At 48.1% G+C, this 13,233-nt stretch overlaps 4 protein-coding genes across 4 annotated transcripts; 3 read left to right on the top strand and 1 right to left on the bottom strand.

The window, feature by feature from the left end:
* Positions 1-11: 11 nt before the first annotated feature.
* Positions 12-5,100, top strand: PtA15_10A422 (uncharacterized protein; the record flags this gene model as incomplete). The annotated part of the gene is made up of 8 exons (XM_053160596.1): positions 12-317; positions 393-467; positions 557-641; positions 726-838; positions 912-972; positions 1,060-1,301; positions 1,363-4,754; positions 4,818-5,100. The coding sequence occupies 8 exons, from the start codon at positions 12-14 to the stop codon at positions 5,098-5,100; spliced, it is 4,557 nt and encodes a 1,518-aa protein (XP_053024554.1).
* A 1,023-nt stretch (positions 5,101-6,123) lies between these two features.
* PtA15_10A421 (uncharacterized protein) lies at positions 6,124-8,683 on the top strand (the record flags this gene model as incomplete). Its single annotated transcript, XM_053160595.1, has 11 exons — positions 6,124-6,294; positions 6,353-6,743; positions 6,831-7,128; positions 7,205-7,320; positions 7,413-7,506; positions 7,577-7,680; positions 7,765-7,922; positions 8,015-8,142; positions 8,223-8,247; positions 8,324-8,438; positions 8,568-8,683. 11 exons carry the CDS (start codon positions 6,124-6,126, stop codon positions 8,681-8,683), a joined length of 1,716 nt encoding a protein of 571 aa, XP_053024553.1.
* An 827-nt stretch (positions 8,684-9,510) lies between these two features.
* PtA15_10A420 (uncharacterized protein) lies at positions 9,511-11,593 on the bottom strand (the record flags this gene model as incomplete). Its single annotated transcript, XM_053160594.1, has 6 exons — positions 9,511-10,146; positions 10,223-10,323; positions 10,411-10,495; positions 10,557-11,344; positions 11,443-11,495; positions 11,565-11,593. The coding sequence occupies 6 exons, from the start codon at positions 11,591-11,593 to the stop codon at positions 9,511-9,513; spliced, it is 1,692 nt and encodes a 563-aa protein (XP_053024552.1).
* Positions 11,594-12,063: 470 nt separating this feature from the next.
* Positions 12,064-12,778, top strand: PtA15_10A419 (uncharacterized protein; the record flags this gene model as incomplete). The annotated part of the gene is made up of 4 exons (XM_053160592.1): positions 12,064-12,252; positions 12,336-12,440; positions 12,566-12,643; positions 12,749-12,778. 4 exons carry the CDS (start codon positions 12,064-12,066, stop codon positions 12,776-12,778), a joined length of 402 nt encoding a protein of 133 aa, XP_053024551.1.
* Positions 12,779-13,233: the final 455 nt, after the last annotated feature.

Here is a 13,233-nt window from a genome sequence, read left to right as displayed (position 1 = left end):
GTTATCTCCTCATGCCGCCAAACCTCGCAGAATGTTTTCGAGTGACCCTTTGGGTTGATCCAGAGCCTCCGTGCCTTGCCACCGCCGGGCAGGTCGGACTCGATACGTCCGATGCTGCGAATGCAATCAGGCTCAATCCTGGCGCCCTCGAGCCTGCATCTGTATCAATCGGAGATTTATTCGAGATCATCCCCCTGGTCAATCAAGCATCATCAACACCCGAGGCTTCGTTGTTGACCGCCCCGCGATGGCAGAGTGAACCAGGATTTATGCTAGCTATTCGTCAGCATACGTTAGTTCGTCAGCAAGGCTTACAGGTGCGCCTGTTATTCGTTTAGTCGCCTTTTGGTTAGCATCTGCTTAGTTTTTCGTCCTTCTCTCTCGTTGACCAGCTTTCGATCCCAATCGCAATTGCAAGAGCGTTCGATCTGGAAAAATTCAACCGACATGACGTTCTGCTCAGAAAAGTATGCACTCCAGTCTTACGGCAAGCCCTCCCCGCCCTTTTAACATCGAATCTGAACACATCACGTGTGATTCTTATCCATCTCTCAAGCTTCCAGCCCCTCTGCCTTCGACACACTGCGCCGACCATGTTGAACTCTCATTCCGTGACCAGTACCTCGGACGTGGCGAAATGTGTACGTGGCAATGACTTTTTTTTCGCTGATTACGAACTTTTGGATCCAACCAAGCCGACTGCCTTTGTTTTATCTCATGTACAGGGCGGATGACGATGATGATGGTTGATAGTTGTGCCTGGGTTGGTCGTGAGGTCACATTAGGAACGTTGAAAGTGAAAACCAAGGTTGGAAGAATATATGTCAAGGGGAAAAGGGTGCGTTTATTTCGTCTCATAGAACTCATTAGACTCTTGGCTGCGTTTGTCAATTTGATGAATGGCTTCATAGGTGCTCTCGGGATATATTACTCCTCACACCAAGTTGATCTTTCGATCAGAAAGTGCCAAATGTGAAGCTGCGCAGACTACATCTCTGGAGATTAGATTGAGGCGCCAGGAGAATTAGAGGATTGATAAATTGCTTTTCCCCTCAACAGATTACCTTTTCATCCAAATTAGCTCGGAAATGTGGACGTTTGAAGAAGATGGATCGTTGTACCATGAGAAGGCCGTTTTGTTTTTGGAAGAACTTTTCAGCCGCTGGGCAGGCATAGGCACTAGCCATCTTGTTTCACTCGTGCTATTCTCGAGAGTCTTCTATTCAGACCAAGAGAAGGATAATATCCCCCCTCCTGTGCTGACTGCCCAAGATGGAAGGGCGTTCAAAGATTTTTATAAAGTATAGTAGCCCACCAATCATATGAGGCTTCAGTCAAGAACGCTAACCCCGATCTTTCCAGGTCGTCGCCGATCTTGAACCTTTGACTCAACCCCAAAAAGTCCTCGATGAAGTCCGTGACGAGATATCCAAGTTTCAAAAACATGTTCTCACATATACCGATCCCAACGGCATCCGGAGATTGGCGGGGAAGCTCTCGTATGCCCCGGAAGGCAACGTACTCGAAGCGATGGGTATCGCCTGCAATTCATTCGATGAGCACTACATCGACCGGGATCTGCGAAGAACTGGCGTTTCCATTGTCTTCGTTACCGCTGGGACCTGCGTTTACCACGTCGATCAAATGCTACTAAGACTAGCGACGGAGCGATTCATTGCTCACGGGGTCGGGGTGGATTTCGTCAGTCTGGCGAAAATACCTCTACATGTCGTGCCTCTATTTAGATTCTCTGCAGCCGATTTAGAACCCAATGACATGTCACCCCAGACCTCATCTTGGGCGATCGATAACTCGCTGAATCCAATCTACATCGATTCCCCGTCGCCCCAGGCCCCGAAGTCCATTCACTACAGTGTCCCATTCTTTGTTGACTGCTCATTCTTCTCTCGGCACCAGGATCGACCTTTCCGAATCGACCGCTTTATGCCCAGATGCCGTGTGCCACAGTTCCAAAATGGAATAGGAGAGCATGACCTAACAGGAATTTCAATCCCATTGCTCAGCGAGAGTATGCCCCCCTCTGCCCTCAGTGATGACGCTGCAGCCAGAAAAAAGGCCAGACAACGATTTGATGCGCAAGTGGTAGATGCCTCGCCGACCCCACTCGCTCCTTTGCGCGCTACTGGCGTCAACCAAAGATCCGGCTCCAGAGCCATGGTGGACGGCCTGGCTGTGACGGCTGTTGAAACGAAACGCAAGTTCTCCACGTCCAAACACGAGGAAATAAATCGTTCGCCTTTGCTCAAAGCGACACTGCCCCAGGGGACAACCGATTTTTCTCAACTCACGAATCAACCATCGGCAGGACTGTCAATTGTACCTATTTCAAGCTCCGAGACTAGTCGTGCCCGTGCTACCTCTGCCTCTACCAGTGGATCTAACAATCCCAAGGCCGGTACCCCAGCGCTGATAGCTCGATTGACCAACCTCTCCCAGCAACATCGTTCATTCTGGCCGTGGTCAAGTAATAGTACGTCGACAATAATGAAGGCTGAGCCAACTCTTCAAGCGGCTACAATTCATCGTCCACCAAGCCCACCTGAAGGTTCTCGAGCCTCTCGACATGAAGAAGCAAATGTATCTATTGCATCTGAGGAACCACCTGCTGCTGGCGTGCAAGACGGAAATGCAAATAGTACTCGCGTTGGTCGCTCTGACACCATGCGTTCTGCCACGACGTTGATGCCTTTGATCAACGCCCCCAAGCGTACTGTCTCAGCCTCTTCAAACCCGCAAGATATTACACCAATGAGCTCTCGTGCCCCGAGTGTTGCTCCACAAAAACATAAGCACCGCTTGGTCGCCAAGAAGTTCAATCCTTCCAATCCATATTGCAGTGCCTCTGGCTTACTTTCGCAGTTTAAAAAGTGGAGCGCGATCTTTCCACGGCCTCCCAACAACCAAAGATCCTTAAAATGGAAATCATTGACTACACCCGCTTGTCTACCGATTACGACTGACTTTGCCCCAAGTCAAGACGAGTTGAATAACTCATACTTACTGACGGAGTATGAGTTTCCTATCGATGATTCCTCGATATTGGTCAAGTGCTCCAATGCTACGTTTAATGCCGAAGAATACGTGCGAAATCACGCGGCCTTAGTTCTTCGAGAAGCGATCTCTCAAAGACTCAGCCAAAGCTTCCAGCTTGTAGTCCCACAATTGCCCCAACACGTGGCCGATCTTTCCCCTTCGTCTCGTCCCGCAAGGCTCTCGCTAAATGGCATTGTTAATGAGGCTGAGAAAGGCCAGGGTGCTTATGTTGATCTTTCATTGAGTGACCATTATCATAGACTGTCAATTCGACGCCTCGATTCTGGAAAGCCAACACTCTCGGTCCAGATGTACGTTCGCCATCAAACTTGGAAAGCTGAGTCCTACGATTATCGACCTGCAATTTGGTGGTCCAATGAAAGACCCGGGTGGGATGAATTCCACATACCTTTCAATTTCCCTCTTCGAGGCTTTTTCGACTTTGAAGCATTGGATAGAATCATCGTCGGAATAGATAATGGGATACCCTTGAATGAAGGGCTGAAGTTTTGTCGTTTGCGAGCGGCTTTCTTACCCAGTCTAGCTAACGATGGGCGAGAAGCTGTGTTAAAGCCGCAAGGTAAAAGTCCCCCTTCAGATGATGAAAACCGATTGGCGGGAATGATGAAGTTACAAAGCACTCTGCGGAATGTCAATTGGCATTCAATCAGCGATTCTACAATGTCGGGGGCTACCCTTGATTTCACTACATCGGATGCTTCTCAACATGTTCGGCACGAGCGTGAAAGATCCTTGGCTTTTGCGACCACTTCTCGGGACCCACGCGATAAACCAAGTCACACGATCAGCTTGAGAGACCCTCTGAATGTCATAGTTGAAGCCATGTTACATCCAGCTTCCGGAGTCGAAGTTAAATCACAACTGATTCAATTAAGGCTAGTTGAAAATGTATTCCAGGGTGACAAACTTGTGACCTTTTTGAAACACCAATTAAACCTCGGAACAAGGGAGGAGGCTTTAAACTTTGGACGGCAACTGGAAACAAGAGGGATGTTCAAGGAGGTGACCAACGGTAATCAGCCAAGACCTCTGACCGATGGCGGCAACAGATACTATCAAATCAATTCTGATTATCGTCCCGTTAAGCCGTCGCGAACCTGGTTTGGCAGACCTACCGCCGAGAAGTTACCCACAAGCAACTCAAATCAGAAGTCAACTTCCAATCCTGCGACCGCACCTCCCACTGAAGAAAACAAGCGTTCAAGCTCCGTTAGCGGCTCTCAAGCAGAACGAACTGTTGCGAATATGACCCGAGTCGGAATTATCGATCTTGATCCCACGGGCAAAAGCGATCGAAGTGAAAAGGCCATCCTGCTCTGCGATATCAGTCATTCGCCATCGAACGCTTGGCATGTTGAGATACAGTGGCTAGGCATCACATCATCATTGGTAGATAGCATGCTTCAACACTGGGCGAGGATCGTCGAGAGATATGGCATCAAGATGGTAGAGCAAAGTTCTAGGAGACTAGACCAAGTTTCAGACTCCAATCCGCTACAGAGAACTACTCGGATCGAATTGGCGGTCAAGCCGCCAACATTGGATGGCTTGGAAGAACTCGTTCCTATCTCCACCTCTCCCAACTGGTATTTCGAAGGACAGTTAGTGAGAAGCCAGGGTTTTGTATTGGATGTCGAAGCGGATCGGAATTTCCCCAGTGATGTCAACGTTGTTTATTCGTGAGTTTGCGCCCCTCTCTCAAACAACAGCGCCCAAGTTAACATTTGCTTGTCTTTTCTCAGGTACCGCCGTCATTCACATGACTATTCTCAATACATTCATCACACAGGTGCGGCGACTGTCCAAGTTCAAGAGGGCTCTTTGGTCTGGGCCGATAATCTACCGGCGCGTATAAGTAACAACCGGCGGTTCATCGGCGGTAGAGGCGAAGCACGCTCGACTGGAATCGATGCCAAGCAGTTGAAGAAATCTTTGATGATGCTTTGCAATGACAGCGTTCGCTTGAAACAGTTTTGGCAGGATTGCGTGGACGATCTGCACCAGAATCGTGATCCTGCTGAATGATCTCCGGTGCAAGTTCGCCTCATGCTACATAGGTTCAAGCAACTTGAAGTTGTACTTGAAAGATACTTGAATCGATTGTCCCTTCTTCGATCCATACTTGTATACCAAAGCAAATTAATGTCTATACAAATATTTGTATCAATTGTTTTTTTATGTCTTCTCTCACCTGATGCATGTACTTCTGAGTGCGAAGAACTCCAAGCCACAAAAGCTGGCAGATTGGAATGTGAAATCCCCGAAAGTATGTATTCCCCAGTGTTCCTTTTCACCCGTCATTGCACGGTTTCCAAGAGACAACATATTAGTTGAAGTTTTATGTATGTATGCGTACATATTTGGATGCTGCATTGATAATTTGAAGTGTCCCATCAGTTGAGTGAAATGAGAGTGGCCTCTATCCACGCAGTTGCTCATCAATCTCAGCGAACGCGCTTCTCTCCAGAAGTCCATCTGGAATCATAACAGCTGAGTGAGTGCTTTCTCTGTTCTTTTTGTCGCAATCGTTTGATCTACGCTCATTGCCCCATGCGCGTTCTTCGAGTTAGTACACGAAACGGCCCGAGTCCCTTGTTCGGTCGTTGTCGTCTCAATAATATCGTTATTTTCAACAAAGCACGAGTCGAGGTTCAGGTCGCTACATCCGAGCTTAACTAAGCCTCTCCGAGGAGGCGCGAAGCGGGAGGGTGCTCGCGCCCCGCGAGCACAGGGAGGGACTTGTGTTAAGTTCGACATCCAGACTGGCGGTCCACCTGGTTCAAAGTCGTTGACTGACAGTAAGACATAAATACGACTGGTCGTTTCATCGGCCAACTTCATATGCGATAGCTCGTCGATGCCGTCAGACCGCCCTACCGTCAACAATCGCGATCGCGCCCATCTGCTCGACTGAGTTCAATACAAGTGCATCTGGTGGCTCATAAAACGCTGGATATTCGCGACTGCTCCTATTTCATTGCTCGACTTAGCGCATCGTCGACAGCACCACCTAGATTGTACATAATACGCCCAATTTCCTCAAAGGAAATGTCGGATCACCCCCTAGACTTCCATCGAAATGAAGACGATCCCGAAACTACCCCCAGCTCATCCAAGTTAAAATCACCCCAAAAACAGGGGACCCTGAGCCGGTCTTACCCCCTTCCTCGTCCTGATGGACCAGCTGCTTTTAAGAAGCTCAAGGAGCGACAAGCGGCGGTGAGCTCTCTCCTGATATATGCCCTTACGTGACTGACTTGCTGTTTTTCCAATATAGGAAGCTGTGGCCAACATACGCGCCGGACTGTTGGAAGACCTCGTGAACCCTATCCATAATGCGCCCCCATGGCTACAGATCCTCTCCCATTTATCGGATCCATCTTCATCAAGATCTGAATCCAATTTCCCTCGAAACAAAACCATCACAATCTTTGAACATCACATTCGTCCGCCACAGTATAGTTGGAGTGGCCTATTAGATAGGAATGCATATCCCAAGCTAGATCGGGTCCGCTCTTATGAAAAGAACGAAATAACCACTTGCCGATTCGTCCCGTATCTTGAAACGCATAACAAGAATACACCAGCGGATAAACTGAAGGAATTGGATGAAAGCTCGGGCGGTGATGGTTACGAAATATGTTTGACTGATCGTATATGCCCTGACGGTGAGCAATCAGTGTTAAGGAAGAAAATAAACCAAGCAGGCGATGTTTTGCTTTGTTGCTGATCGTCAAAGACCACCCCATACACAGTGCTTCGTCAAAACTTTTATGAATTGGTCGAAGCTCTTGAGCTGCCATCAAATGAAAGTCTATTAGGGATTATGGGCGCACTACCGCCCAGTCGGATAGCTAAGCCACCCTCAAACGACCGACTGATCCAACTTCTGGCCTCCAAAATTAGCAGCCAGAATGGAGGTGAATTTGCTTTGCTCTATGACCGCTACTCCCGTGCTTGGACCCACTTGAGAAGAAGTGGTCGTCTTGTCCGCACGCCCATTCCGCTACGCGTCATTTCCTCTGGATTCTCGATTGCTGAAATCATAGATAGGTATGTGAATTACTGTGAAGTGTAAATAAATAAACAAACTTAGCCCAGATCATTTATGCAAGTGATGTTTTCATAGCTTCCGCTTGACCTTACCTGCAAATAAGCGAATTTATATGGAAGACTCAACATCTGATTCGTCACATCGGGATATACTGTGTGATATCTGTCAGCAGTTCTACTGCGAGGGTCATTGTGAGTTTTCATAACAAAAAGTTGATCATTTCAACCTGTTCCTCACTTGTTAAAATGTCCGTCATACGTATATTTTCCCGTAATGTTGCTAGATGACCGGCCCGTGCCAGGCAAATCAGCATGTCTTCTTGAGCATCAATCACCACCTAACAAGTATCTAGATGCTTTACCAGTCAATACTGGCGGGTGAGAAGTTTCCCAAACTACTGATTTGTAAAATGATTACTCAAGATCAGCTGAATTTTTTACAATACAGCTACGTCCCCTGTTTACATTCCGGTGAATGCTTTGAAAATAAGGAGTGTGAGTGCTATAACTTGAAGACTTACTGCGACCGATTCTGCCAATGCCCTAAGAGTTGTGAGTCATTTTTCACTTTGGTTTGACTTTTATTCTCGTGTATTGAATAGCTCTCAGTAACTCAGCTGCTCATCTTTCACTCAGGCCCACGAAGATACAAAGGCTGTCGTTGCAGTAGAATGTGTGACGACAACTGTGAATGTGTCAAGCGAAATCGAGAATGTGATCCATTAGTGTGCAAATGCTCAGGATGTCGTCGAAGCGCATCATGCAGTAACGTTTTGGCGGCTCAAAAGAAGAAGGTATGCACCACAGCAAGTCCCCATATTCGTTTTGATAGATGGATGTTTTTGTTAAAAGAGAGGCTGAACACAAACGACTGCGGCTGTTTTAGCGAACTTTTGTTGCACCGAGTAAGATTTCTGGATTTGGTTTGTATGCAGGAGAACCGATTTCAAATGGAGATTATTTGGGAGAGTATACTGGAGTTTTACTCCGTTCCGATGAACTGGCAAAGCAAGCGTAAGAAAATCATTCGGCCTTTTGACTGGTTGATCATTTGAAGTGTTTATTGACATCCCACGAAATGAACTCTTCCTTAGCCAATTAACCAGTCTTTGTAAGAGTGTGAGTAATTTGTCCCCAGAACATTACATATATCTATATGGATTTTGTGAACGACTAATCACTTCGAGTTTTGTAGAGCTACCTTTTTGATTTGAATGAGCTGGATACAATTGATAGTGGCAAGTTTGGTAACCGGACTCGATTCATCAATGAGCCGCCAGAAAACAAGAAACATAATGCCACCCCATCTGGTCAGTCTTTTTTAGGTTAGAAATAGAGACACAAGAAATAATGACATGACAAAGATGTTGATGCTTTACCCTATCTTTTTTGTTTTGTTTTGGACATTTAAATATTTAATTGTTTTTGAAATTTTCCAGTCTGGTATGTAGCTGGAGCACAAGTGATAAGGATCTTTGCAACCAAGAGGATCCAAGTTGGAGAAGAGATTACATTTAATTATGGGGGGACATATCATGCACGAGATTGGACATGACGCTCAAACCCAGCCAGCCCACCCAGTGAACAAAGCATTGAACCCTGCTTCTCACAACTGATCTTCAAAACATTCTTCCCCCGGATTTTTTTTGTCTTCCTTAGCTGTACGTAGTGCTCATACCCAAACTCCGGAAGCATCCATTGCTACATCTTCCCTTTCAGATCAAATCTTTCAGCAATACCTAAACCAAAATGGCATGATTGTATAGTCTACAGATCTTGGAAACTCCATGGACGATAAAGCTTGCAACTCATTTGAGTTGGAGGGAAGTAGTGTCCAAGAAGCGCGATGAGATTGCTGGCAATTGTTGCAGGATGTCAGGATGAAAGTTGGCCGTTTTCGGCTGCGAGATGGGCTGGGATGTGTTCACAGATTGCAGGCCTACCTCTGGGTGGATTGGTCGGACAAGGAGGAAAACAGCGCGAATATTGGGTCGTCTCGGTCCCGAACCAGTCACCCATGTAAATATGTACAAAGCTCAACAGGCCGGAAATAAATCAGCACAAGACTTACTCTCGGATAACAAACCCAGGCTCTCCCAGAAAAGTGAAAAGGATGCCAAAGTTTTCAAAATAATATAATTTGATTGGGCATTTAGAATGAGGCGAAACCGAAGATTTATGTATCTGATGCAGCAATATTATATATCTGAGATAAAAATTAATCAAATAATAGTAATAATGAATATTTTATTCTGTTGCTTGCTGATTGATTTGGACACGTTTGTCTATATGAACGCTTTAGTGACACTGCACACAACAGAAAACAAACTATGATGCGATGATTCTCTTTTAACGTTGTCGATGTGAGGAAAATGTAGATTTTTAGGGTTTGAGTCCATGAGGGTCTTTGTCGACCAACGCACGATTGATCGCCGCGTCTTTCTCGACCTTTTTCTTCATCTCGCGCACCTGCTCTTCTCTAGCCTTCAAGCTAGCCATCTGTTTCTCGCGCTTCGGGTCCTCGATAGCCTCACTTACCGTCCCATTTTGCGAGCCCTTTTGTGATTTGGTTGGAGATGGTGCCTCTTCTTCCGCCTTCTTCTTCGTCTCATCTTCTCCATCGTTCTTCCGCTGCTCCTCGTCGGCCTTGTTGCTTCGATCCTCGACCCACTTCTTCCACATCGCTTCTTTGGAAGAGTTACTAGCAAGCGCTACGAACCTCGGATCATGCTTAACTCGCTCTTTGAAATCTTTATACTCTTCTTCAGCTGCACCAGCAGCAGGAGCAGCCTTTTCGGCCAATAACCCTCGGAAATCTGCTTCGGCTTTTGCCAATTGTTGTCGCTTTTGTTCGCCTAATTCTTTCAACCAACTCTTGAAAGCCTTCTCGCGCTCTCGATCATCTCGCCCGAAGTTCCTAAACCGCGAATCTTTCTTGTGTTTGCTTTTGAAATCTTCCCATAACGTCCTAGTCGATGTCACGACTTCCATCAACAACGATCTATATGCACGGGGTGGCTTCAATTATCGAAAAAAAAACCTGTTAGTTAAGACGATCCCCCCGATGAGGTCAACTTTATTCAACGCGTCTTACATCAACTTTGGGAACAGCCGCCATCGCAGCCCTTTGTTGCCGAATTTTCTCTTTACAAAACTCGTCAAACAAGTCGCGACGTTCTTTCATAGAGGGAAGAGCTGGATTTAATTTTTGTAGGGATGCATTAGCTGGAGTGACTGTATATTTTGTGAAGGAAAGCGGAAAGTTTGTGGATGATAACTGACCTAAATAGCGTGGATCTGTTACAAATTTAGGCAGTTCATTGTCCCATGGGGCCATAGGATCGATAGATTTTTCGAGTAACATCGCCTAGAGGAAAGAGAAATCGATGAGCGATGAGAAAATGTTGCTTTTTAAGAGAGGAACTTACTTTGAAAGTGGCCTTGAGTTCTTCCAATGAGAGACCAGCGGGAGGCGGAGGATTTTTAGGGATAGCAGCAGGGGGTAGATGGTTGGGCTGACAAGGGATGGTAGAAGTGGGGGACATTTGTGCGGCCTCTTGGGCCATTTCCTCGGCGATCTGGCGCTGCCAGTCTTCATCATCGGCCGCCGAGTCCAGCTTGGCGACCTTAGTCTTGCGATCAGTGTCCGAGCCACCGGGAGGGTTCGCGCGAGTCTTGTTGGCCGAGGCGGGGTCATGTGGAGGCTCTTCGTTACGGCGCTTGAGGCCTCGGAGCTCGGCTTCTGCCTCCACCTCCGCCCGCACTTTCTGCACCTCCAGCTCGATCATCCGTCGCTGCTCAGCCTCGTGGATCCGCTTATCTTCTTCGGCCTTCAGCCGGACTCGCTCGAGCTCAGCCAACCTGGTCTCTTCCGCTTTTCGGGCCTCAGCTTCTTCGTAGATCTTGAGCTGCTCCTTGATCTCTTCCGGCACCGTCCAGCTAGATGTCTTGTTCTCCACATTGGTGTAGAACACATTCCCCGCCGTCGTCGTCACTTTCATCCACGCGGTTTCCGGGATCGGCTCCTTGGTCTTCGGCTTCTCCTTCTTCTTGTTGCCCGCCGTGCTCGATTTCTTCTGCCCGCCTCCTGATCCAGTGGATCCGCCGGCGGCTACGTTCGGGTCTATTTCCTTTGGGGCCAGGACTGGGATCGATGGTCGAACATATGTTGATTCCCCAGACTCTGCATGGTAGTAGTAGAATTGTCCGGTTGGTGCTAGCATTTTGGGACAAGGAATATCTCTGTCGATCAGCAGGCCTAATTTTTTCCAGAGCATGGGCTACATATACTGCCTCGAGAGCTCGATGACCCACCTCTGTGCTCAGTCCAACCTGGCGGTAGCGGGGCGGCGGTATAGATCGGGACGCTAAAGGAGCGGAGATAAACCGTCAGTTTGGGTCGATTGGATTGATAAGTCGTTTGTGAGTAGGCCGACCTTACTTCAGCTGGCGCGGGTGAGGCCATGTTAGTGCGAAGATGCTGTGGTGAGCTGGGCGGTGGTGGTTGAGGGTGGGTGTGGTGGGCGTGGGCACCAGGAATCCAGGATGGCGACCGCGGATGGTTTTTTCAGGCCACCCACTCCAAAACACCCATCGATCTTCCCTCCATCCTCAATCCTCCCATCCACTCCAAGAAACCGAATCAATTTCCTGCCACAGTGCAAACTCAAACCGAGCCCACCGGCAGTTCTCATCCTGCAGGAAAGGAGATCGTTCTGCAGAAATATCCGCTGACATCGACATATCCGTCCCTATCCGGAGGTCTGCGAGCCTGGGATGTCAGATATCTGGTGTGATCCGGGTCCTTCACCAGATGTCCCGGATCGTCTACCGGATATCCCGTACGGGATACTGTTGAAGTGGGCCAGCCACTGCTAGCGACTTTTCGGAGCCCAGACGGACGAAGGACGCCATAGTTTCATAGCGGCTTGAAGGATGGTCCGGCTGATCACCCACAACTTGCTCGCATGCAACGCCAAGACGTGCTCGGCCCCGACGAACTTCCCGCTCCGGTTCGAGCAGGTCCAACGGGTGGAGATCAAAGAGGCCGAGCTCAACAAGGAGTTCATCAAGGGCTTCCTCAACAAGCTCGACTTTGAAGCCCTTCTCTACGCCTCTCGAGCCGTTCAGTATTTCGCTCTCGTTCAACTTCATTTCTCTTTAGACATGTCCAACGGCTTATTATTTCTGTTCGTGCTTTTGTTCAGCTCGGTGATGCCGCTCTCCCCGACTCGTTCCCACTAGAGTCGCTCCAAAACCCAGACGAGATCCCGGACGAAATGTATGCGGCTCTACATCACGCATTGCTTGAGGTAATAGCATCCAATCTATCCATGTAATTTCGAATGGCAGGGTGGGTCAACGCGTGGTCGCCCATTCGCAGCTGATTCCATTTTTCAAAACCACCGTGCCCGGTGTATCCAACGCGCGAATCTAGATCCATGTCCAAGAGGGCAACATGTTATGCCCATCATGTGGACACATCTTTGTCATCAAGGACGGGATACCAAACATGGTGTGTGCTAGAACACTGCTGCCTTTCCGGTCTATCGACCCAATGGTTTGTAGACATTGTGTGTGACTGACTGATTTCTCCTTTTGGATCCTCCGATGTTTCTAGCTGTTGGCAGAGCACGAAATCAAGACCTAGAAACCTTCACCTCCTTCATTTTGCCTTCCGACATGTGCACCCAAGTCCGCCCCTGATCCGAGAGGCTTATGACACACATGTACGCTAAGGATGGATACTACTCGCATCCAAGTGTCCTTAGTACAGTGGTTAGTACACATCATGAGCTGGATGTAAGAGATGCGGGTTCAACTCCCACAGGACACAAATCATGTTGTCTACCATGTCAAGACTCGGGTCCCGTCCCCGAGCACAGGAAGCGTAAGGAACTCAACCCCTAACCCTGCAAGGGCGATCGGTGTCCGCGCGACCCTCAGGCGCATGCACATGCATGTTGCTCCCAGGCAGATGGGTTAAGCCAATGCCAATCCTCTGCTCAGCACTCAGCTGAGTCAGCAACTGACAAAGTGCCCAAGCAATACAAGCAAACTCACCTGCAAGCAAGGCAAGCATAATGCTGTGTTGTCCCAGCTAGG

Source organism: Puccinia triticina, chromosome 10A, assembly GCF_026914185.1.
Source record: "Puccinia triticina chromosome 10A, complete sequence".
NCBI lineage: Eukaryota > Fungi > Basidiomycota > Pucciniomycetes > Pucciniales > Pucciniaceae > Puccinia > Puccinia triticina.
This window is presented reverse-complemented; position numbering and strand designations above follow the sequence as displayed.